Consider the following 21,768-nt stretch of genomic DNA (forward strand, 5'->3'; position numbering starts at 1 on the left):
GTGAATTTTAGGGTGTTTGAAATTGCAAGTGGAATTCATGACGAAAACTTGAATTTTAGGGTGTTTGAAATTTCCGTCATTTTAGACTGAGCTGGAGTCGTATCAAGGATATTATGACTGTGTGAGTATACGGTCTAAGTTATTTTGTGTTGGAAATTAAGGTCATCATCTTCAATGGTTAAGTTCAACATGACTCATGCTTTGTTATGTGTATGGTTAAGCTTTACTCAAATTGTGAATGGTTTTGATTCGTTTTGTTTGAATGTGGGTTCACAATTTGATATCTCGTGTGATGTTTTTATGATTCTCAATAAGTGATGCTGAGAATGTTTTGATTCCCTTTGATTTTCAACATTATAAAACATATGAGAATTGCTTTGGATGAGATTTTGGTTAAGCTTTATAAGATTTTATTGTTTCAGATGGGTGCTAGGAATCATCCGGCTGGGTCAATTAAATTACCAAAATTAGTTGATATATCGGGTGATGCATCAAAGGTTGTATGTCATTATTCAAATTTTACCCTATGTTCAGATTGTGGCAAGCGAACTAACAAAGAGTGAATTTAAAAGGCTAGAAGATTCGCCACTGAATCCAATAGTGAAGTTAGGAATGAGAGAAGGTATAAATTTTTCCGGGAAGCTGTTTCAATTTCTGATGGAGAAGAGGGTGGAGCGCAAAGGAAATATGATGTGGTTCACATTTGCATCGCAACTTATGAGATTCAGCGAGAGAGAGTTCTTCCTTACAACAAGCCTCCCTTTCGCCGAAGAAAATGCCGCGCCTCTGGATCTACCGCGAGTTGAAACCAAATATAGTTGGATGAAATCAGGGAAAACATTGAAGGATCTAATTACACTCCTTCAAGATAAGAAGATAGAAAGGGCAGAGTGTGAGAAGTTATCCTTAGCTTCACTCATATTAGTTGAAGGGATAATTCTGAGTCGCTACACTGCAAAGATAATCGCAACTTCAAGCTTGCAAGAGGCGTTGAATTTTGAAGACTACATTAGGAAACCATGAGGGAAGATTGGTTTTGAATTTCTTAGAACACAAATCTTGAAGATGTATGTTGAGTCATGGACCAAGGAAACGCATGCTTTTGAAGGATTTGGGTGGGCTATCATGAATACTAGTATTTTTTTTAAAGGATTCAAAACTCCAAAGCTGTTTCAGAGAATCTTAACTATCATCCCAAATGTGGAAATGCAAAGCATACTCACCTTTGCTTTGCGGATAACAGAGGCAGTTCAGTGTGTGTGTGTGTGTGTGTTGAGTATGCTCCATCGTTTTCAGTCTCTTTCTAGCTATCAGCCGCCAAAAATCCAGCTTCTTCTCTTCGGGTCTCTCTCTCATCTATGGAAATTGATTCAATATGCGTTTTTACTGGTTTATCTCATGGTCTGCTCCCTATGAGATATCTATGGGGGTCCCTCTCTGCACAAAAAAAAAAACTCTCAATAGTCGATTGTGATCTAAAATCGAAGATTACCTCATTGTCTACTCGAAGTAGATAAACCACTGTGTCGATTTTGTCATCCGTTACTTCAGCAAATAAAATCGAAAAACTCTCAATAGAGCTTGTTTACTCAAGCTAGTTTGGCTTCTTTTCTCACAAGCAGGCTCCATTTGGGTGTGGGCTTGGTTCCGGGAAGAGGTTCTCCATGGTGACTTTTAAAGTAATTTCTGGATTTCTATTAAAGAAACGTCACTACTCCTACGTTGGCAAACAAAATCCTCCGATCTAAAGATCAATTTTTCACCTGGATAAAGCTTGGCAAGCCCCTATCTAATGTACTTTATTTGGATGGAACGGAACTCAAGAACTCACGGATAGAATCCTTCAGCTCTGTCGATTCCCTTTACTTGCGTCTTGGTTCGAGCTAAAAATCGAAACTCGATGATGACACAATCAACGCAGTGGTTTATCAACTTCGGCAACCATAGATAGAGGCTTCTTCCGTCTCCTCATCTCATTACTCACCCAACTCTCTTGTCCGTCACTGAAGAAATCATCTACCAACTGCCTACATTCTTTTAGTATTGGGCCTTCAACATGGGCAACTTTGGTATCTGAAATTGGGCTTATTTTGGGATAGTTCAAAATTCTAAAACTGCTACTGCCCACTTTTTTTTTCTCTCTTGCATCTTTTTATAAGTGAAAGCCTTTAAGCAAAAAATTAATTAAAGTTCCAAGACAATTTGTCTTGTGTAGAAAATCTATATTATAATGATTGGGTTTTTGCTCTCTCCTCAGCGTGCCACGTCAGCATTTTATGGGTTCCACTTTTAAAAAGTGTGAAAAAGTGTCAAGTCCATGGTTCGAACCCGGGTTATTGAGATATAAACACCAACATTTATACCACTAAACTAAAGGATACTTTGTACATTGATGGCCGAAACTAATATATATTTATGAAGGTCGGAAACCCTTGCTTCTTCGGCTTTTTCTCTCTGTGGGTCGGGCCTAGGGAAGAAAAATAATATAGATTGTTTTTAATTGATTTCGTGATTCTTTGTTGAATAATATTATTTGCAGATTCTGTGATTCATGAGTTTATTCCCGCCGGACGTGCTAATCATTACATGCCATCTTTGAAAGTCGGTTCCATTGTGTAAGTCGATAGTTTTGAGGTTGATAGGTGCTCAAGCATGTACAAGATAACTGATCATTCATTCCTCATTCGTTTCATCTCACCAACTATTATTGATGAAGTCATCACGGATGCTCCTAAGATCAATCTCCAGTCATAATTAGATTGTTCGACAATTTTCAAGTGATTGCGAACACAAACCTAGAACTCCCAGGTATATTATCATATTGCATCTGAGTTTATATTATGTTTCGATATCATAACTGATATTTAAATTCTCAGATGTGGTTGGGCAAATCCAATCTGTCCAGGGCTCTGACCTTACCAAAGAAACAACCCGAGTCGTTATCCGTCTCTTCATTTATCCGTAAGAAACAATCAACACACAATTATCTTTATATTATTATCTATATTGTGCTAACATCATAATCAAAAATATTTCCTACCCAAAATATGTGGTCGTCTATTTATCTCCCTTACTTATCCAACTAATTTTACACAAACATTTATTTTACAGCTTAAAAGAAACCACAACATTTCAAACAATCAATACAACAAAAACTAGAATTTCAAAAAAGACAAATCATTAATGATCACCTCTCTTTTTTGTCTAATCTTAGAAATAAACTTCAAAACAAATATACCAAATCAATCACCTCAACTAAAACTCAACGACAAATACATCGAGTCAGCTAAACAAATACAAACTACACGGCCAACTATTTAACAATTTACAAACTTACTTTCGCAAAGATGAAGACGAAGACGACAACCAAGATCAGTGAAATTACCTAAACAAAAAAGCAGAGTAAATTACGAACTCTAATAAATATAACTAACAATGATTTTTGTTTACATATTACCCATCAAATAAAAGAGAAACAAACACAACCAAACCAGAATATACAAGATAAAATCCCGACAGACACAAAGGCGGCAACAACATCTCCACCTACTCACTCCTCCTGTCTTATAAAAACAGCTTACATGTCCAATGTCAACAGGTCAATGTTATTGTCTTCTTATGAGAAATACATAAATTCGTTTAAAACCTATTAAGGCCCAAATACTGAGAACTGTTTATAGTTATTTCTACAAGTCTTCATGTATTTGTTTTAAATGTCCGTTAAGATCAACAAGTTTAAAAATAAAAAAGAAACATATAACAAACATAGTAAGGATAATAAAAATTATTACTTAATACACAAAACTTATAAAACTAAACTGGAGAAAAAATATCCAGAAACAAAAGGAAATCTCAACAACTTTAATATAATTTATGTACTCTTAATAGTACAAAAACAAATTAAAAAGACAAACAAACAATAAGTCTCAGTGACACAGCAAACAACACCACGAACTATATCAATCACATTACTAACATAGTTTAGTACTTCATAAGTGGAGAAAAATGCATACACAATTCATCATCACAACTCTAACCCTATAACAATAAAAAAACTTGAAAAATAATTCAAAACGTAAAATTCACAACTACAATAATCCTAGCAAATATTGAAATTAGTTTTTGTCCACAACCTCGCGCTTGTGCGGAGGCAATGCCCCTAGTTAAAATAACCCTTTAATTAAATCATTTTGACCAATGACGGCCCTTGATAACGAAGTTTCCAACTACGTTGAATGATGTTTTTACGTACCAAGAAAATTAAACATAAAACCAGAATTAAACCGAAACGAACCGACCACAGAACCAGCGACAATTCTCCGAGAGACCACATACACATTATAAAAACCCTAATACGTGTATCTATCTTCTTCATTATCTCTCCGCCTCACTCATTAGCTTCTCCTCTCCCGTTAGCTCCCACCGTAACACACACCTGGTAAGCACGTCCATCCATCGAACAACTCTGTATTCTCCAGCTTAGCTTAGCTTTTTTATTCATCGCTATGATCGTATCAAATCGCAAGCTCACACTGTTTTGCCTTGTAACCAGATCCGATTATCAGAAGCACAAGCTTGGTATATATTCTCCGAGTCTGAGCTATGGCTTTGGTGAGTTTCTCTTTCGATTACTCTCTGTTGATGCAACGCTGCTTAGATCATTCGTCTAGTAATCGATCGATTTAATCTGAACATATAGCTAGCTACTGATTGATTACTAGTGTTGAGTTTTATACACTTGATAAAATCTCTGTAGCTCGATTGATATATGTATAAGGCATAGAAAATCATTTTATCCTGATCTTTTATGTGTTACACAGGTGATGCACTCGTACAAGGGAAACAAAAACTCTGACAAGGCATTCATTGCCGCAGAGTTCGCTGGTGTGAAGATCGATATGCCTTCTGGCTTTGAGATGGGTGTCACCAACAAAACCCCTGAGTTCCTCAAGATGAACCCTCTCGGAAAGGTTTTTTTTTTTTTTTTAAATATCTAACTTGCTGATCTTCTTGGTTAAGCTAATAAGCAGTAGCTGTTTTGTCTTTTGCTAGATTCCTGTTCTTGAGACTCCTGAGGGTCCTATCTTTGAGAGCAACGCCATTGCCCGTTACGGTAAAATCTTTCTTCTTTCATTTGTCTTTCCATGTCTGGTTTACTTTCTTTTTTGTCTTATGTTTTGATATTCTATTGCAGTAAGCAGATTGAACGGTGACAACTCCTTGAACGGATCCTCTCTGATCGAATATGTACGTTCTTGTTTTTTTCCCTGAGCTTCTCTAATCGGATTGCACTTAGTCTATTCGTTTGTATTCTAGATGCTTATCTACATGTTATTTATTACTTTGCAGGCACATATTGAGCAATGGATCGATTTCTCCTCATTGGAGATTTATGGAAACATCTTCAACTGGTTCGTCCCAAGAATGGGCTTTATGCCTTACAGTGTTCCCGTAAGCTTTTCTTACTTTTGTTGGCTCTTTGATCACAATCTATGTACACTCTTCCACCAAGACGCCTGATTGTTTCTCATACATTGTTTTAGGGTGAGGAAGCTGCGATCTCTGCTTTGAAAAGAGGACTTGAGGCTCTGAACACACACCTCGCCTCCAACACTTACCTCGTTGGACACTCTGTCACCCTTGCTGATATCATCACCGTCTGCAACTTGAACCTTGGATTCTCCACCGTCATGACCAAGAGCTTCACCTCTGCCTTCCCTCACGTTGAGAGGTACTTCTGGACCTTGATTAACCAGCCGAACTTCAAGAAGGTGGTGGGTGATGTCAAACAGACTGAATCTGTTCCCCCTATCAAGAAAGCCGGGCAGCCTGCAAAGCCCAAGGAGCAGCCCAAGAAAAAGGAAGCCCCTGCAGCAGAGGCACCTAAGGCTGTCGAAGAGGAAGAGGCGCCAAAGCCTAAAGCAAAGAACCCTCTTGACTTGCTGCCACCAAGTCCAATGGTTCTCGATGAGTGGAAGAGGCTTTACTCCAACACCAAATCTAACTTCCGTGAGGTCGCTATTAAAGGTGTGTGTGGTGATATCTTCTCTTTACTTAGCTTATGGAATCAATTATCAATATGAAGCTCATCACCATGACTCAATGCAGGATTCTGGGACATGTATGACCCTGAGGGATACTCACTATGGTTCTGCGACTACAAGTACAACGACGAGAACATGGTATCATTTGTCACGCTCAACAAGGTAGGAGGGTTCCTTCAGCGCATGGACTTGGCACGTAAATACGCTTTTGGAAAGATGCTGATCTGCGGGTCAGAGGGTCCGTTCAAGGCGAAGGGTTTGTGGTTGTTCCGTGGACCAGAGATCCCCAAGTTCGTGATGGACGAGGTGTATGACATGGAGCTGTACGAGTGGACTAAAGTTGACATCTCCGATGAAGCACAGAAGGAGCGTGTTAGCCAGATGATTGAAGACGCAGAGCCGTTTGAAGGCGAAGCTCTCTTGGACGCCAAGTGCTTCAAGTGAGAAAAGAGAATTGGCTTTGTTTGATTGATACTTTTGATATCTCAGGTGTTGGTTATACTGTTTTCTAATCGTGTGTTAAGACAAAAGTCGTCGTTGAATTAATACTTTTATCTTTGTTGATGTTTCTCTTTTTGCTATGACAGCATTTTAAATACACCATTTTGGAAGTTTTGAGATTATTTTCAATACTTTTCTTCTTAAAAAGTTCTTTAATGGGAAATTGTAATTTGACATTGAGAAAAAGACAAAAATAGCATCAAGTTTTTGTTCCCAAACTAGCACTTAAGGTCAAAAGTCACAAAAATAGCACTTAATGTTTTATCAAAAATCACAAATTTAGGGTTTAGAGTTAAAGGGTGGGGTTTAGAATTTAGGGTTTTTTAGAGTTAAAGGGTGGGGTTTAGAATTTAGGGTTTAGAGTTTAGGGTTTAGGGTTTAGAGTTTAGGGTTTAGAGTTTAGAGTTTAGGGTTTAGGGTTTACAGTTTAGAGTTTAGGGTTTAGCGTTTAGGGTTTAGAGTTTAGGGTTTAGGGTTTAGAGTTGAGAAATGAGTTTTTGGGGATAAGATTTCAAATTTTAAAAAATAAAAAAATTAAAATTTTCAAAAGATAAATGCTATTTTGATCATTTTAGTTTTTGAGTGCTATTTTTATGATATAAACTTAGAAATGTGTTATTTTGGAGATTTGGCCTTTGACATACCACTTTCTAAATTTTTAGGTAAAAGATAAACAATTTCGTAGATAATTTAAGTTTATGATGAAAAAAACTAAATTTATCCTACTAAACCATTTAAATAGTTAAAGATTATATATATATATGATATTTTTGCTTAAAATAGTATTTAAAACTGGTATTATTGGTTTATATATTTGATTGATTTAGAAATCCATATAGTATTTATAAATCAAAATAAAATAGCAAATCCGGAGGTTTTTCTTCGGATTTGAGTCTTTGTATTTTTAACTAAAAAATCCAAACAAATTCATTATAAAATCAAATATATTAGTAAATCCGTACGATTGAATAACACTTGATTTGATACAGAATTTATGAATCATTAAACCAATAACACATGATTTTAATACAGATTTGAAAATCATAGAACCAATACCACTAGATTTAGTTTGGATTTTCAAATCCATTAAAATACAACAAACAATAACCATATTTTAAGTAATTTCTGTTTTTAAATATAAATTATTTTAACTGAACTACCGTTTTAAAATAAAACATCCTATTCGTATAAACATATCAAAAGACAAAATAAAATAAAATAAGAGATGTATTTATGAAAGAAAGAAAAATAAAATAAAATAAGGATGTATGATGTATTTAATTACATATTTATTTAGGTGGGACTCAAATCAAAAGAATTCTTCTTCACTACAAGCAGACATAAAATATCAAAAAAAAGTTGAATCTTACCACAAGAATCTGTTCTCTTTGCTACAGCACAAGCTCGATCCCACATTGCGTACAAGCAAAGCCTCATCGGTAGAAAGATCGAGAAAGGCAGAGGGAAGGGATTACAGGTATAATAGAGAGAAAGATGATAGAGACCTCGGCGAGTCGGCGCGTGGTATTCTTCGTTTCAATTGCTCTGCACTTCGTCTTAGGTTTGTCTTTCTCCAGATCTATCTGATTTGGTTCTCAAAGGCCTTAGATTTATGTCTAATTTTAAGCTGAAGCTCTTTCTAGATTTCGTTTTGTGTCATCTCTAGGCATAAAGGTTACGTCTTTGCTCTTTCGTGATTAGGATTGGAAACATGTAGAGATAGAGAGAACTGTTTACATATCTTACTAGACCTTGAGCAACTAAGAAACTTCGCCATACATAATACTTACTAAAACAGGAAAGTTGCTTTCTTTAACATGATGTTAGTGAAAAGAACTACTGTTCAGTTCATGTGTTTGGTTCTCTACTAATTTGAATAGCTTGTCTGCAAAGTTTATTACTTTTCTGGGAGGGATCTCTCTTTTTTCTTGGAACTACCATCATGACTAATTTGAATAGCTTATCTGCAAAGTTTTATGTCTGTAATGATATGGTAAAGTGATAATCTTTTTGATGTGTAGCCATGTTACAATGATTGTTGCATTTGATGTTCTTCTCTGTTTTCTATGTGTGGAGTTATTTCTCCTCGTTTAAAAAGCCAAGATGGCATCTATTGTCTTTGTCCAGGTCTATCTGGTGATTCCAAGGATGCAAGTAAAGGAGCTAAAGCAGAGTCTCATACTTCTTCCAGCAAAACAGGGACAAAAGTAATCCTCATACTGGTCGGATTAGTGGCTGTAGCTATGTTCTCCTTCTTCCTATACAAGCTATGGCAGAAGAAGAAAAGAGACGAGCAGTATGCTCGACTCTTGAAGCTCTTTGAGGAAGATGATGAACTGGAGGTTGAATTAGGCCTTCGAGATTAAAAAAAAACAAAAACATACAATTTGTCAACACAATTCCTTTTGGTATATTTGTGTTGTGTTGGCATGTTCTTTTACATGTAAGATAAATAGATTCATTCAAACTTACATGATTCAGAAAGAGATTACATTTCATAAAAACACCATTTATTAAGTTTATTACGCAGTGGTTAATGGTCATCTCTGCTAGCCAACAAAAATGTTCAACAAAATAAAGAATAAACTTAATGACAGGAAAAAAAAAAAACAATTGATTGAAGAGTCTCGAACGTTAATTAGAACCTTGTCACCTCGTAGATAGACAAGAGCAATGCATAGAGAGCGTTTTCTTTCTCTTTGCCCACACGACCATGTCATTTGAACTTTGATAATCTCTCGGGTAAACATCTTTATTGTCCAGTCTTGGCACGCTTGCTGTTGAAAGGGGACATGCTTGGACTCAGACAAGGGCTCAAGCTAAGGCTCGGACTCTCTTCCCTCAGAGTACCATTCAGAACCGCTAACTCCTTCAGCTGTTCCCTCTTGTAGTGGTCCATTGATTCGTCCTGTAGAGAGACAAACAAAAGTTTGGATTAAAAAACAAGATAGAGATGTTTGGATTTTTTTTTGAAAAGAATGTACCATTGGCATTAGGAGCGACTCCAGGAAATGAACTGCATGTTCCAATCGAGAGTGTACTATGTCCTCCGGAAGCTCGGCTTCGATCAGTATATGTAGTGGCTCGCAGAGATGCTCGTACCCTGGCTTGCCTTTGAGCTTCTCCTCCTGCAGGGGAAGTATAAAGACAAAATGGATGAGCCTTGACATTGGATGAAAGATTAGGTAGGAGAAGAGACATACAAACAAAGAAGCTTTAAAATTTTAAATGTCTTCAAATGTGAAAATGAGTGAAAGTTAATATAATGCATGAGAAAATGAATCCTAACTTCAATAAGATCTTGCCATAGTGAAAGAAGGCTGCGTGAAAAACTTATTCAAGAATATTCAATACATGGCTATAGAGCATCTTGGCAAATTAACATATGAGAAAAAAGTCAAGTTATTGAATTGTAGGAAGTCACAACCTCTTGCAATTTAAACAGTGATGAAATTAGGTAATTTAGAGAGAATCAATAAACAAGGAAGCATACCTTGACAGTATCCTTCACAGATCCTCGCCCTCTAATAAACACCCTACAATGTGTTGCTTGCTCAACTCTCTTCAGAGAGTTCCCACGTGGCCCGAGAATCCTCCCAACAAAGTTATACTGCCAAGGTTCAACGCTTTTAGTTCAAGGTCATCCCACTGATAATTACCATATTTGCATATAAATTAATTAACTTACGGTTGGAAATTTGTCAACAGGCACATCAAGCCTAATAATTCTTTTGACAATGGGTGGAGGATGGAGTCCTGGCATCCCAACCCATCCCACTGGAGGAGGAGCACGAAATGGAGAACCTCTCTGCAGATGAAAATTTTCCTGAAGAAAGCAACCAATCAATATAACAACAAAAACCAATTTTGAGTTTACAATTCTTAGCAGTACCATTATTACTCAATAAAAGTATGATATATGATGCCTTACCTCTCCTGGCATCATTGACCATCCGTCTAAATCAATCTTCCCATTAGTCGGCTGGCCAAGCGACCTAAATGGACTGCCATTCTCATATCTATCAACATCAGACAAACTGGAAACCCTCCTTATCTCTGCAAGAACATGACCAATGAAAGCGATAAACATTACAAAAGAAAGTTCAACACTTGAACATCAGGGCATCTTGATTAAGAAAACAACCCACCTTGATTAAGTAGTCTGCAGCAATGTGGCATAACTTGCAAGAAAGGAGCCAGCTTTTGTCTCTCTTGCAGTAACTCAGCCACGTACCTGAATAATTTTTACAGAAATGTCAACGTAAGTTCCAATGAATGCTGCAGTGCTGTGTACAAGCTACTGAGTGGGCAACTCATTGTGAATCACAGCATACATTTAACCTAAAGGAATCATTTTTAACACTCATCCAATCAAAAGAACAAAACCCACCAACTCTACTAACTCAACAAGTCCGCAACAACCAATTAAATCTAATGTGATCCACACAGATTCACACATTAACGAGGAAGCTTCTAAAGGAGAGGAGAAAGCATAACCTCTCACGACCAGAGGGAGGACAAGGAGATCGATTGGGAGAAGCACGGAATCCAGAGAGAGGAAACTGGAAGAAACTCCCCGGCGGGATCCTCTCCTCCATCGCCGCGAAACCAGCGCCCGATTCCATCATATCTACCACTCTGTGTAATCATCACAAAGCTCAGATTGTTCAGAACTGTACAAAGTATATACATATAACAGAGAGAAATGTAAGAGATTGTGAGAGTAGTGGCTTGCCGGGGATAGTGAGGAGAAGATGCGTCGGAGGATCTGGCCCCGATCTCAAGGTGCCGAGAACACTCTTCTTCTTCTTCGTCAGAAGAAGGTGTGGACTGTGTAGAGTGGCCAAAGCAAGCAAGAAGCAGGGAGTCAAAAGCCCTACGCACTGTGACAGAGAGAGATAGAGAGTCTCGCCGCTTTCTTTTTTTAATATATTTTTCTCATTTTCTTGTTTTATTCTCTTATTTTTTCTATGGGCTTTGTATAATGTCAAGGCCCTTGCGTGTTTTCACATATATGGGCCTTAGCGATTTATCTATGGGCCTGTGTCTATTACATTGGAAAAGTGAATGATCTACTACATGAATCTTAAGAATACATCTCAGACCAAACATAATAATCCTAGCATAGTGATCATGTTGCTCACCATATGCAATTTTATGGTTCAATGTGTTAATACCTAAGTGAGATGAACCGTGGAACAATGTGAGATAAGTTTTGGACATCAAGCGTATTTGCGAAGAGATGCTTACATCTGATTGTAAAGGTGCCCACTATTACTCAAATATAAGGCATCTCTAACCCTACTCCATTTTTTACTTTAAAATGGAGTGAAATAGAGTATGAAATAAGAAATATTTCAATCCAATTCCATCTTACTCCATAACGAGTTAAATTTACTCCATAAAATAAAGTATTTTTTGTTTGTTCATTTCATTATGGAATTAGGTCAGAGTAATTTTATTATATTTTTACTTTTACTTTAGAGATGTTCTAACGGTTCAATTAGTTAACACATGTGAAATGAACCGTGGCACAATGTAACAGAAGGCGTTGGCATCAACCGTAATGTAAGAAGATGATACCTCAAATTATAAAGTAAGGTGTGCACTTTGACTGATGGAAACAATTAAATAGTGTTTCATTATGTCTGGATTGAACCTTGAAAGAAATGTAATTGTAGCCAAAACGCATGAAGAACACTCAAATTCGCAAAAGAAACTGCCAAAAAAGTCTGAGCAAAACACTGGGGGAAGAAAGTAGAAGTAGAAGACTAATAGCCTCCCTTGAGATCGTTGACGACATCGTAAGGGATTGGAGTGACAGTCTCCAAGGTCATACCTTCGACCATGAATCCTGGTTTGGGTCCTTTAGGTTGCCTCTTGGTGCTTATTGTCTCGCCTTTGGCTTTGGCTGCAGCCTTGAGCTCATCGTTCTTCTTAATCCTCAGCTTGAACTCCTCTGCGCACCTTGACTGCTGCACGTGCTCCACACGCACATGAAGCCTCTTCTTAATGATCCTGTTGCCAATCTGAAACACACCACCCAAACCATATATTTCAGTTATCATTTTATAACTAGAGGTGCTAAACCAAAGACTAAACACTAAACCGAGTGTATTGTTCACTTTAACCAATCTAGAGCAATGCCATAGGCATGAAACCAAATGACATATTGCAATAATCATGAAGCCAGAACATATCATTTTAATGCACAAAGGGCTTATTGATCAGAGACAATGCATGTTACGAGCTCTAATCTTAATTCAACAGATATTTCTTCTGTCAGTGTGTCGAAAACACGACAAGAACAGTAAGAGACTCTAACGTAGCAGAATATAACACAAAGATGTGAGTTCTTCGTTCAGACCTGTTTGTTGACTTCGACACCGACGGCACGTTTCGTAACGTTCCAGACACGACCGGTACGACCATGGTAGAACTTGTGAGGCATACCCTTGTGGATCGCACCGTTCACTTTAACATCCACGTATTCTCCGACCTTGAAGGTCCTGAGGTAGGTCGACAATGGAATTGTACCCTTCTTCCTGAACCCCCTCGCGAACAGATCTCTTGTCCTAGCACGAACTCCATGTCCCGCCGGCATTTTTTTCTCCCTCTTTGGTCTGATGCGAAACTAAAAACCTAAAATCGCCGAAGAAGCAAAATGAATTGAGTCAGTGAGAATTTATATGTTCCTGAAATTAGGGTTTTTCTGTAAATGGGCCTGATGGGCTTATATGCATATATGCCCATTTGAGCCCAAGAAGGTTTCTTAATAATTAAATTTAAACCCCTGTATTCTTTGATTGATTACGGTTTAGCTCCTAACTAACATAAAATTCAATTTACACCCAGACGATGAGTTCTGAAGCATCTCTCGAGATGGCGTTGCCCTGAGATCGGAATCTTAAAGGCTTGTAGAGTGAGAGTAGTGTGGTTGTAGTGATGACAAGACCTTTCAGTTCATAACCAAGGCAACCTCATGTGTCTTAATACTTGAACAGACCAATTATAAGTTAATAAAAAATGGCTACATAAACAAGTACAATCACACACTCACAAAAGTCATACTTATGCTTGGCTTGCTTCTGTCTCCACACTCGTAAACGCAGCCTCCTTAAACCCATTCAAGCACGAAGAAGGCTCCATGTTCAGCACTTTCTCGACATTTTCTGGCTGCTGATCGTTTTGACAATGCTCTGTAGGTTCAGGAGGGATGATGGTGCCAGCTGCTTTGCGTTTTCCTTTCTTAGCTTTCCTCTTGAATTGAGCCCTCCTTGCTTTTGGAGTCTTGAAGGTTTCTTTCACCGGACTCGCTACCTCCACCGTCTTCTTTTCGCAAGGAAGCACAGTGAGCTGAGTGCTGTGGTTGTTCGCAAGGTCGATTTTGGATTCTGTCTGGATCGCTATAAGAGCTGTTCTTCCAGCGCTTATCTCAGCTTCTCTTTTGGTTTTTGTTGCGGCTCCTGTGTACTTTATGCCTCCGATCTCTACAGTACATGTGAACTGTGGAGCTCTCCCGAGAGTCTCGCTCTTTTGGCATTGATAGAGTGGAATCGCGTAGTTCATCTTTTGAGCGTACTCTTGAAGAAGGTTCTTGCATAGACCCATCTCGTGCTGCATTAAGAAGCCCATTTCAAAAGTTAGCCAAATGCACATAACATACAGAAACTAACTGCAAGGTCTGTTGCTGAGCTGGCAAAGCTACAACTCACAACCAAACCACTGACACTTGATTTGAATCAACAATATAAGAAAGAGGAGGTGCGTACAACAGGTAGTGAAACACATTGGCCTAGCTCGGTGGACTTAGACAGTTCTTGGAGAGCAACCTCAGCAGCTGATTGCTCTGCAGCCTTACGGTTGAAGAATCCAGGTAAAGAATCATATCTGACACCATCGACTATTACTGTGGACTGAAACAAAGATTTGTGGGAAGGGCCTTCTTTGACAGTCTCGTATATAGGCGTTGGGAGCTTGTACTTCTGAGCATATTCCTGCAACCGGCTTTTGAATACATAGCAATTTGAAACACCTGAGAGTAGGAAAAAAGCGCAAGACCAATATTTAAGTAGCAGTTATTCAAAACCAGGAGAGCAAATGAAGTGTTATGGAAAGAGTAATAATAAGTTACAAATAAAACTCAATTGCAAAGGTAAAGGCAAGCAGAAAGGTGAAGACTTTTCACCAACAAAACTATAATGATTTAAAAGCAATGCAGGGAGTATTCAATTTGCAAATGTAAAAGAATATCATAAAGGTGAAGACTTTCTCAAACGAGAACCATAACCATTGCAGAGACAATTATTACATTATATAAGTTGCAACCTAGCTTCCATAACATCATCTCAAAAAGGGTAAAGTTCAAACTAATTTTAACTAATCAAAACGGCAAATTAATTTTCCGGAAGAAAGTAATCGAACAGGAACTGAAAAAAGCATGAAAATTGACAAAACCCAGAAGGTAAGCCCGTAGAAGAAGAGAATTATCACCAGAGGGAACTTCATTCGCGGTCATCTTGTTGAGAAGAATGTTTTAATTCGGCACCGAGGAGAAGAGAGGAGCGAGAAAGATGCTCACTAGTCGGCAACTCCAGTGATGCTGGGAGAAAAGCCGAGCGAGATATTGATTATTTAAGCGCTTTGTCACAATGTTGGGCCATTTAATTGGGCCTTTATTGAGTTGTATCACTGTACTTGGGCTTTATGTGCTTAAGATAATCCTTTTCATGTTTCCATAATTAGTGATTAGTGTAATTAGATTGACTGACATAAGCGAAGATTGATGAGGGTTGTTTTTATACAGAAATGAAAACAGAAAGCAAATGACACTCAGCTGTCAGTAGGCAGAGACGTTCTACCGCTACAGACCATTAGTTACAAACGTCTACCTTTATATTATGGGTGTTGAAACCGATCCTAGCAAAAATAGAGAACGTGATTTTGTTTTGATCATACTGATGAAATATATTTTTTCGTTCTTTTAAAGAAAAGAGTCATACATCGCTATAAACATTTCCTACAACGTGTTGGTTGATAATTGATATTAATCCTTCTAGCTACTCAAAGACCGAAGACAAAGTTGTACATGTCATAATTAATTTATCTCCATCTCCTCGAGTTCTCCTGTGGAAGACAGCCTTGGCCGTTTTGCAGCTCGCTTCTCTTCTTCTTCTTCTTCTTCTTCCATTGGCTCCTTCTCTTTTTTATCGTAACCATCCCCAACACCTTCGCTCGTCTTCTCCTCAATTCCAAGATCTTTACTGATCTTGTCCTCCTCAATCCCAAGATCTTCACTCATCTTGTCCACAATCCCAGGAACTTCACTCGTCTTGTCCTCAATTGCAGGATCTTCATTATTCTTGTCCTCAATTCCAAGAGCTTCACTCGTCTTGTCTCCAATCCCAGGAGCTTCATTCGTCTTGTCCTTAATTACAAGATCTTCACCCGTCTTGTCCTCAATTCCAAGATCACAACTCGTCTTGTCTCCCATTTTAAGATCTTCACTCGTCTTCTCCTCAATTCCAACATCATTCTCCAATTGCTTCTCCTCCTCTCTGCCATCTTGACTCGATGCAACCACAGGCTCGGCTGGAGTAGATGGGAGTTCTTCATTCTCAGTGTTGTGGTCAGTGATAGGACCCAGGGTTGCAGAAAATAAAGAGACCGTCTCTCTTGATGGACTCTCACCGGTTTCTCCTTCATTAATATTTTCCATTGGGATGTCTTCTATGATACCAATATCTTCTGAATCATTAGATAAGGAATCAGCCTCACCTTCCTTCTGCACTGGCATCATACTTAGGTTCAATGAAGAGAATGAGGCAGATGCTCTCGGAGATGCAGTTCCAGTGATGCGTTGAAAGTTGCCGCCCTCTCCAGAGTTCAGACACATAAACTGTTCACCACTTTCCATCTCTTCTTGCTGCCCAAAACAGAGGCAAATAAGAAAATTAAAATTTGCATGTCGAAAATCAGGAGTATTGATCATTAGCTTACATTATTATTTAGTACCTCTGTTGCCAATGAGTTGTTACTAAGATGATAAAACGAAGATGGTTCCTGGAATGTTTGTTGTAGTTGTCCAAGTAACGATCCTGTGTTGTTGTCTCCTGCATCGAATAAATCCCTTAGAACCATACCGGAATCATTAACAGCTTGCATGTTCCTCATGGCAGATCTTTCAAGCAGAGTCATTTCAATTCCTTGTTCGTCTTGCGGCTGCGTCATATTCCCGTTACAGTCTATCAAGGGGGTGCATCTCCCAGAGAGAACCTCGATGCCCGTATTGTTATTGACGGGCACTGGACTTTCGCAGGACTGGTCCTGTTCATTAATCACTTCCCGTGAACGGTTTTCAAGGAGTTCAAAAATTAACTTCTCGATCAGAGTACGCTTCAGTGAGGCTTCCGCAGGAGGGAACCAGTTTAGATAAAGCTGGAAAAAACAGAGAAAAAGCATGATCAGCAAACAAAAAGAGACTGAAAAATGCAAATCCAACTGTCCTTAGTTCAGCTCAATTTAGAGACTATATGTTCCGACTCTTTCGATCCGATACATGAGAGGTAACAATTAGAGTATAGACTTACAAAGTTGGAAGCATTGTATATCTTGAAAGGACTGAAATTCTGGGGAGCTTCAGCAAGAAATAGCTCCAAATAGTGCAGTAGAAAGAGGCCACAGTCGAATGAGTTCTCCTGCTGTGGCAACTGAAGTAGAAAAAGCAAGTCAGAAGATCACATAAACTAAATCATTAACTAACAGTGAAAAAAGTTATATTATATCACAGGAAAAAAATGGGTTTCAAAAGAGATAAAGAACGTATAAAAGCCTAGAGGCAAAAAATTTAAAGACTAGAGGCCACACCTCAAGTGAGACAAACCGCAAATTCATGAATTTGGAAGAAATATCATCCGGTGTGTCCTTATGCCTTTCCTTCCACTCCTCGCACAAATAACTAAAGTCGGCAAAATGCTGTTGTTAGCAACTTGCACTACCAGCTTAAATCTTGAACATGGATTAATTCAAAAGGACCAGAGCATGTATACAACATATTCTCAAACGGATAAGGTAAAGACAGTATCAAGAAAATATATTAGTATCTCGTTGGGCAAGGGAGAAACGTAAATAAACGACATATATCAAATGCTGCCAAACGCAGAAGAGACGGAGATTAGAAGACAATTGAAACATGGCTGTAAGGGAGCTAACATACCTTTGGACTAGATTCTTAAGCCCTGCATGGCTCCCTTTTATAGAATCCATATGTAATATGCATGGTACTTTTGGGGAGTCATCTAAGTCTAGATCTGCAGAATCCAACATAATATAATATGCTGAATGATAATGAAATAGTAATAAATAAAGTAACATGTGACATTACCTGTACAATTAGCCACTTCACCAGGATGACATATGATTATCAAACTCCAGTGAAGACTGTCATTACCATTTAGCAGTGTCAGATTTGGAACTCAATACACATCAAACATAAATAAAAGTGCCATAAAAATGTTCGTACCTGAAATTCACCGGTACAAAAATGTAGTCCTTCCCAAACATGTCCACCTTCCTTGTCCATTTCCGGACACGTAAAAAAGCAGCCTTTCCATCGGCTATACTCGATGGATCTTTGTCGAGATCAGCAAGTTTACGGAAGAAAAAGCTGTTAAAGAAATGGAATCTCTGTCTCTCCTCCGCTTGAATCTGATTCTTCAAATAACTGTGAATAATAGAATAATACACTAAGCTGTCAATAATTAAGGTTAGCATCACAAGAAGAATTCAGTAAGACTACAATAGTAAAATTGTGTATTATATTGAGACCATCAACTAAGTAAGAGATTCAACTGTGTGATGAAAGTAATTTAACACGAACCCCAATAGACACTACAACGCATGCCAGAGCCTATACTATCTGTCAACATTCCATCAGAGAGAAGAACTTACTTAATATAGAAGTCAATGATTGTGTCATTCACAAATGTCTCTGGCTGCAAGAGCTCAACATCTCTTTTGCAAACGGAAACAGCATCTGGATCTCCCTTTGGATATACAACATCCTCAAATGGTTCATCAAAGCTGAAAAGACAACATAAAACTCGCAGTTCAATATGAAATGCCACCTACCAGTGGTTTAAATTCTTCCAGTTAACTACTTCAGAGAGCCATAGAATATAAGTATCGACGTACTTTGGAAATTTTTACCCCAAAAGCAAAACAGAAGACAGCGTCTTGTTACAAAAGAATAAAATACAGCTCCTATAGATCACTCTTACCGTGGAAAATAACGCTTCCGTTGATGCAAGTTGTCCCCTGATACTTCCACGTCCTCACTACAATAAAGAAACAGTTATGGATGACTTGGAAGTTGGAACAATAAGTCACCAAAGTACTCAGAATGTAACTAAAACCAAAAATGAGTCCAGTGCCCTTCTCCTAATATTTGGTCCAGTTTGCTAGTGACTTAAGGTTTTCTCCCCTCATACGGTTCTAACCAAATGACTCGTACTCGTAGTTATGCAGCAAATAAATTTTCTTGTCATCACAGCATGCAATCAAAATTTTGAAATGAAAGTGGCAAAAAGAAGCTTACTCGAGGTCAGCACTCCATACAGCCGGGTATTTCACATGCAGCGAGTTAATTTGTTGTTGCTTCTCAGGCCAATTGTGATCTTTAACTGCAAACTTTAACTCCTCAATGTCTGGAAACCACACGAAGCAGTATAAAAGTTAGAAGAGGGATCCTTTAGTGTTGGAAAGAGCTGAGGATTTAAAAGCCACTGTTCGATTTTTGCTGAAATAAAAATTAATAAAAATTTCTTTTATGAATCTTGGTCCTGCAACTAATTATTGTATATACGATTTTAACAAGATATCTAGTTGCAGGCAAACATTCTGTGATAAACCCAAATAGCTTATATACAGTAACCGAGTAAGTGAGCATACCTGTGGTGTGTTGCCCATCTTCATGGCATTTTTCATCCTTTAATAAAACTCGAATTCTAAGAATAATCACTCCAACCTATGAAAGCGACCAGCAAAAATTGTAAAACTGACAGAGGTTCATATGTGCAAAATAGAAAGTGCGCCCATCACGTATCTTTCAAACTGGAAGCAGACCATAAATGAAAAACTCACATTTTGGTACCAATTGTATTGAATACCAACTATGTCTTCAACTCCAAATTCACAACAGAATGGCCCTTCTTCACTATTATCAGGGTAGCTCTTTATTTTGATTCCATTGCATGAAAAGATTACCAGAGACGCAGCACAAGGCATATCCTTAAGCACAACATACTCTGGAATCATGATAACAGCCGTGTTTCTGTCGATCTGCCAAGTGGAAAGCGTTACTTGACAATTGTAACTCTTACTTTGAACATTCAGGCACAATTAAAAGAAACCTTACTGTAGTGTAATCTAAAAATATATCCAGATGTATAAACTATCAAACCGTCCCATCAGAAATGTTGCTAAGAGGAATACCCATATTCCAAGTCTTAAAATTATAAGCGTTGACATGAAATTTTTAAGCTCACAAACAACAGAGTGCGAAATAATTAAAATAATTAGGCTAAAGAAAGCAGGTTGCATTATTTTCAATGTATATACTACAATCTAAATTATATTGGAATTTTTTTCTCTCCTATTAGGGACCTCTTTCCGTTAGGCGGTTCATCGGGTTGAAAGTGAAAGTCGTCAAAAAGTGGCGGGGGAAGAGAAGCCATCTCCGAGACCATTCCAGAGAATGAACAAACAAAGAAGCCCGACTCATGCATATAAAGGCTAAAAAATTCTGGCGGAAGATTTAAAGCCATTGGTTAAAAAACAAGAAAACTCATTACCTTTTCCATGCCATCGAAGCAGTGTTCAGCCATCCAATCTTTTAGCGCATATAACATTGAAATCAATATCTAGTTACACATAGGAGGACATCAAAGCATACATATAAGGAAATATAACAAAAAGCCTTTAAGATGTACCTTCATCACCTTCTGAATCAGAAGCTTCACTCAACGCGGATTGATCACTCAAGCTTTCATCAATAGCTGACATCATATCATTTCGATCCTCCTGCACATGTAAAGAGGTTACAAACACAAGCTAAAATTTTTGAAGGCTTTCTCGTATACAAAAAATAAAGCAATACAAGATAGATTTACATACACTGGATGAGGAATCCGAAAATGGTGAGTTAAGCTGGGGTTGACTATAAGACGAAGTTTCGGCGTAGAAACTCTTTGCGCTTGGCTGACAAGAAAAACTTTCCAGTCCATGATCTTCATCTGTTTCTTTCATGAGGTCTTCAGTAACCAAACCAAACATCAATCCCTGATTATCGTGTTCTACATCTGCTTCTTTTTCACGGTCTTCAGTATTCAAACCAAACATCAATCTATGATTATCGTCCTCTACATCTGCTTCTTTTCCACGGTCTTCGGTATTCAAACCAAACACCAATCCATGATCTACATCTTTTTCGGTCAAATGGTCTCTGGTTGAATCATCAGGTTCTGTTGCTAAAGCAGGAGCATCTTCACAATGACGATCGACTACATCAGTAGCAGCCTCTGCACAGCTCGCGCCTTCAACTTCTTTAAGAGCAGATTCCTCCTGGCAAGCTGACAGCAATTAACAATGTTCATAAGCCTTTATATGATGCAAACGTGTAAAAATTCTGGAGAAACAGTGCAAATCATTATATAACTAACCAAAAAAATTCTAATCAGAGCAGCATTTAGCATCACTAACTCATACATGCTCAAGAAACGAAGCAATGTTCACTCAATTGTACGATAGAGGTGCGAAATTTTAAAATAGATTTTGAAAAATTCTCAGCTAAGCTTCCGCTAGAACTATCACCGTGTGGAGATAAAGGAGGAAGAAGAAGAATAAGAGCAGAGACTCACAGCTTTGGATGCGTCGGCATTGCAGAGCCGGAGAAATGGACGAGCTAGGGTTTGCGAATTTTTCCAATAGCTTTCCAGAAGCGGACTCGGCGAGCTCGTCCTCTTCGTTGAAATCGAAGACATCAATGTTTTTCTTCATCGCTCGGAGAATCTCGCCGGAAATCAGCGAGACGGCGATCGGGAATCGAGGGGTCGAGTGAGAGAGGAGAGACGCCAAAACGAAAACAAGTCACCAACGAATGCTAGCGCGTCTGAACTCCACGCGCGTGTGTCACTTTACTCAATTTATATCAATAATTATATTTCAG

General features: G+C 38.2%; 6 protein-coding genes across 7 annotated transcripts; 2 read left to right on the forward strand and 4 right to left on the reverse strand.

Moving 5' to 3' along the window:
• The first annotated feature begins 4,292 nt into the window (after window positions 1-4,292).
• On the forward strand, window positions 4,293-6,667 carry LOC106453144 (probable elongation factor 1-gamma 1). The gene is made up of 8 exons (XM_048766303.1): window positions 4,293-4,438; window positions 4,553-4,611; window positions 4,821-4,970; window positions 5,053-5,113; window positions 5,195-5,247; window positions 5,350-5,451; window positions 5,544-6,027; window positions 6,109-6,667. Exons 2-8 carry the CDS (start codon window positions 4,603-4,605, stop codon window positions 6,486-6,488), a joined length of 1,239 nt encoding a protein of 412 aa, XP_048622260.1. The 5' UTR covers window positions 4,293-4,438; window positions 4,553-4,602; the 3' UTR covers window positions 6,489-6,667.
• A 1,170-nt stretch (window positions 6,668-7,837) lies between these two features.
• On the forward strand, window positions 7,838-9,088 carry LOC106453143. Its single transcript, XM_013895398.3, has 2 exons — window positions 7,838-8,106; window positions 8,673-9,088. The coding sequence occupies exons 1-2, from the start codon at window positions 8,040-8,042 to the stop codon at window positions 8,909-8,911; spliced, it is 306 nt and encodes a 101-aa protein (XP_013750852.1). The 5' UTR covers window positions 7,838-8,039; the 3' UTR covers window positions 8,912-9,088.
• On the reverse strand, window positions 8,981-11,478 carry LOC106453142 (KH domain-containing protein At1g09660/At1g09670). Its single transcript, XM_013895397.3, has 8 exons — window positions 11,281-11,478; window positions 11,043-11,183; window positions 10,694-10,779; window positions 10,477-10,601; window positions 10,234-10,371; window positions 10,039-10,155; window positions 9,530-9,673; window positions 8,981-9,453 (listed from the first exon to the last, which is right to left on the reverse strand). The coding sequence occupies exons 2-8, from the start codon at window positions 11,171-11,173 to the stop codon at window positions 9,298-9,300; spliced, it is 897 nt and encodes a 298-aa protein (XP_013750851.1). The 5' UTR covers window positions 11,174-11,183; window positions 11,281-11,478; the 3' UTR covers window positions 8,981-9,297.
• Window positions 11,479-12,160: 682 nt separating this feature from the next.
• Window positions 12,161-13,217, reverse strand: LOC106453141 (60S ribosomal protein L21-1-like). Its single transcript, XM_013895396.3, has 2 exons — window positions 12,913-13,217; window positions 12,161-12,574 (listed from the first exon to the last, which is right to left on the reverse strand). The coding sequence occupies exons 1-2, from the start codon at window positions 13,147-13,149 to the stop codon at window positions 12,317-12,319; spliced, it is 495 nt and encodes a 164-aa protein (XP_013750850.1). The 5' UTR covers window positions 13,150-13,217; the 3' UTR covers window positions 12,161-12,316.
• A 271-nt stretch (window positions 13,218-13,488) lies between these two features.
• On the reverse strand, window positions 13,489-15,181 carry LOC106453140 (double-stranded RNA-binding protein 1). Its single transcript, XM_013895395.3, has 3 exons — window positions 15,039-15,181; window positions 14,318-14,580; window positions 13,489-14,162 (listed from the first exon to the last, which is right to left on the reverse strand). Exons 1-3 carry the CDS (start codon window positions 15,061-15,063, stop codon window positions 13,617-13,619), a joined length of 834 nt encoding a protein of 277 aa, XP_013750849.1. The 5' UTR covers window positions 15,064-15,181; the 3' UTR covers window positions 13,489-13,616.
• A 319-nt stretch (window positions 15,182-15,500) lies between these two features.
• LOC106453138 (probable ubiquitin-like-specific protease 2B) lies at window positions 15,501-21,727 on the reverse strand. Of its 2 annotated transcripts, none has more exons than XM_013895390.3 (16): window positions 21,461-21,727; window positions 20,718-21,172; window positions 20,534-20,624; window positions 20,396-20,433; window positions 19,686-19,883; window positions 19,494-19,569; window positions 19,141-19,249; window positions 18,824-18,880; window positions 18,495-18,626; window positions 18,067-18,267; window positions 17,929-17,984; window positions 17,761-17,854; window positions 17,412-17,502; window positions 17,135-17,254; window positions 16,545-16,982; window positions 15,501-16,470 (listed from the first exon to the last, which is right to left on the reverse strand). In XM_013895390.3, exons 1-16 carry the CDS (start codon window positions 21,597-21,599, stop codon window positions 15,643-15,645), a joined length of 3,123 nt encoding a protein of 1,040 aa, XP_013750844.1. In that variant the 5' UTR covers window positions 21,600-21,727; the 3' UTR covers window positions 15,501-15,642. The 2 variants fall into 2 exon arrangements, with proteins under 2 accessions (XP_013750844.1, XP_013750845.1); XM_013895391.3 differs by having other exon boundaries at window positions 16,560-16,982; window positions 21,461-21,726.
• Between the last annotated feature and the right edge of the window lie 41 nt (window positions 21,728-21,768).

Source organism: Brassica napus, chromosome C8 (assembly GCF_020379485.1).
Source record: "Brassica napus cultivar Da-Ae chromosome C8, Da-Ae, whole genome shotgun sequence".
NCBI lineage: Eukaryota > Viridiplantae > Streptophyta > Magnoliopsida > Brassicales > Brassicaceae > Brassica > Brassica napus.

Coding starts and splice junctions, on each gene's coding strand:
- LOC106453140 (XM_013895395.3), bottom strand. CDS start 15,063: ATGACCGCGAATGAAGTTCCCTCTG. Junction 14,581..15,038: donor CGCGAATGAAGTTCCCTCTG/GTGATAATTCTC, acceptor TCCTACTCTCAG/GTGTTTCAAATTGCTATGTA. Junction 14,163..14,317: donor AATGTGTTTCACTACCTGTT/GTACGCACCTCC, acceptor TTCTTAATGCAG/CACGAGATGGGTCTATGCAA.
- LOC106453144 (XM_048766303.1), top strand. Junction 5,452..5,543: donor TTATGCCTTACAGTGTTCCC/GTAAGCTTTTCT, acceptor ACATTGTTTTAG/GGTGAGGAAGCTGCGATCTC. Junction 6,028..6,108: donor CCGTGAGGTCGCTATTAAAG/GTGTGTGTGGTG, acceptor GACTCAATGCAG/GATTCTGGGACATGTATGAC.
- LOC106453138 (XM_013895390.3), bottom strand. CDS start 21,599: ATGAAGAAAAACATTGATGTCTTCGATTTCAACGAAGAGGACGAGCTC. Junction 19,884..20,395: donor GCTTCGATGGCATGGAAAAG/GTAATGAGTTTT, acceptor TCCACTTGGCAG/ATCGACAGAAACACGGCTGT. Junction 17,855..17,928: donor TGAAGTGGCTAATTGTACAG/GTAATGTCACAT, acceptor TGGATTCTGCAG/ATCTAGACTTAGATGACTCC.
- LOC106453143 (XM_013895398.3), top strand. CDS start 8,040: ATGATAGAGACCTCGGCGAGTCGGCGCGTGGTATTCTTCGTTTCAATT. Junction 8,107..8,672: donor TGCTCTGCACTTCGTCTTAG/GTTTGTCTTTCT, acceptor GTCTTTGTCCAG/GTCTATCTGGTGATTCCAAG.
- LOC106453142 (XM_013895397.3), bottom strand. CDS start 11,173: ATGATGGAATCGGGCGCTGGTTTCGCGGCGATGGAGGAGAGGATCCCG. Junction 10,602..10,693: donor CTGCAGACTACTTAATCAAG/GTGGGTTGTTTT, acceptor ATGTTCTTGCAG/AGATAAGGAGGGTTTCCAGT. Junction 10,372..10,476: donor GGTCAATGATGCCAGGAGAG/GTAAGGCATCAT, acceptor TGCTTTCTTCAG/GAAAATTTTCATCTGCAGAG.
- LOC106453141 (XM_013895396.3), bottom strand. CDS start 13,149: ATGCCGGCGGGACATGGAGTTCGTGCTAGGACAAGAGATCTGTTCGCG. Junction 12,575..12,912: donor GTGTCGAAGTCAACAAACAG/GTCTGAACGAAG, acceptor GGTGTGTTTCAG/ATTGGCAACAGGATCATTAA.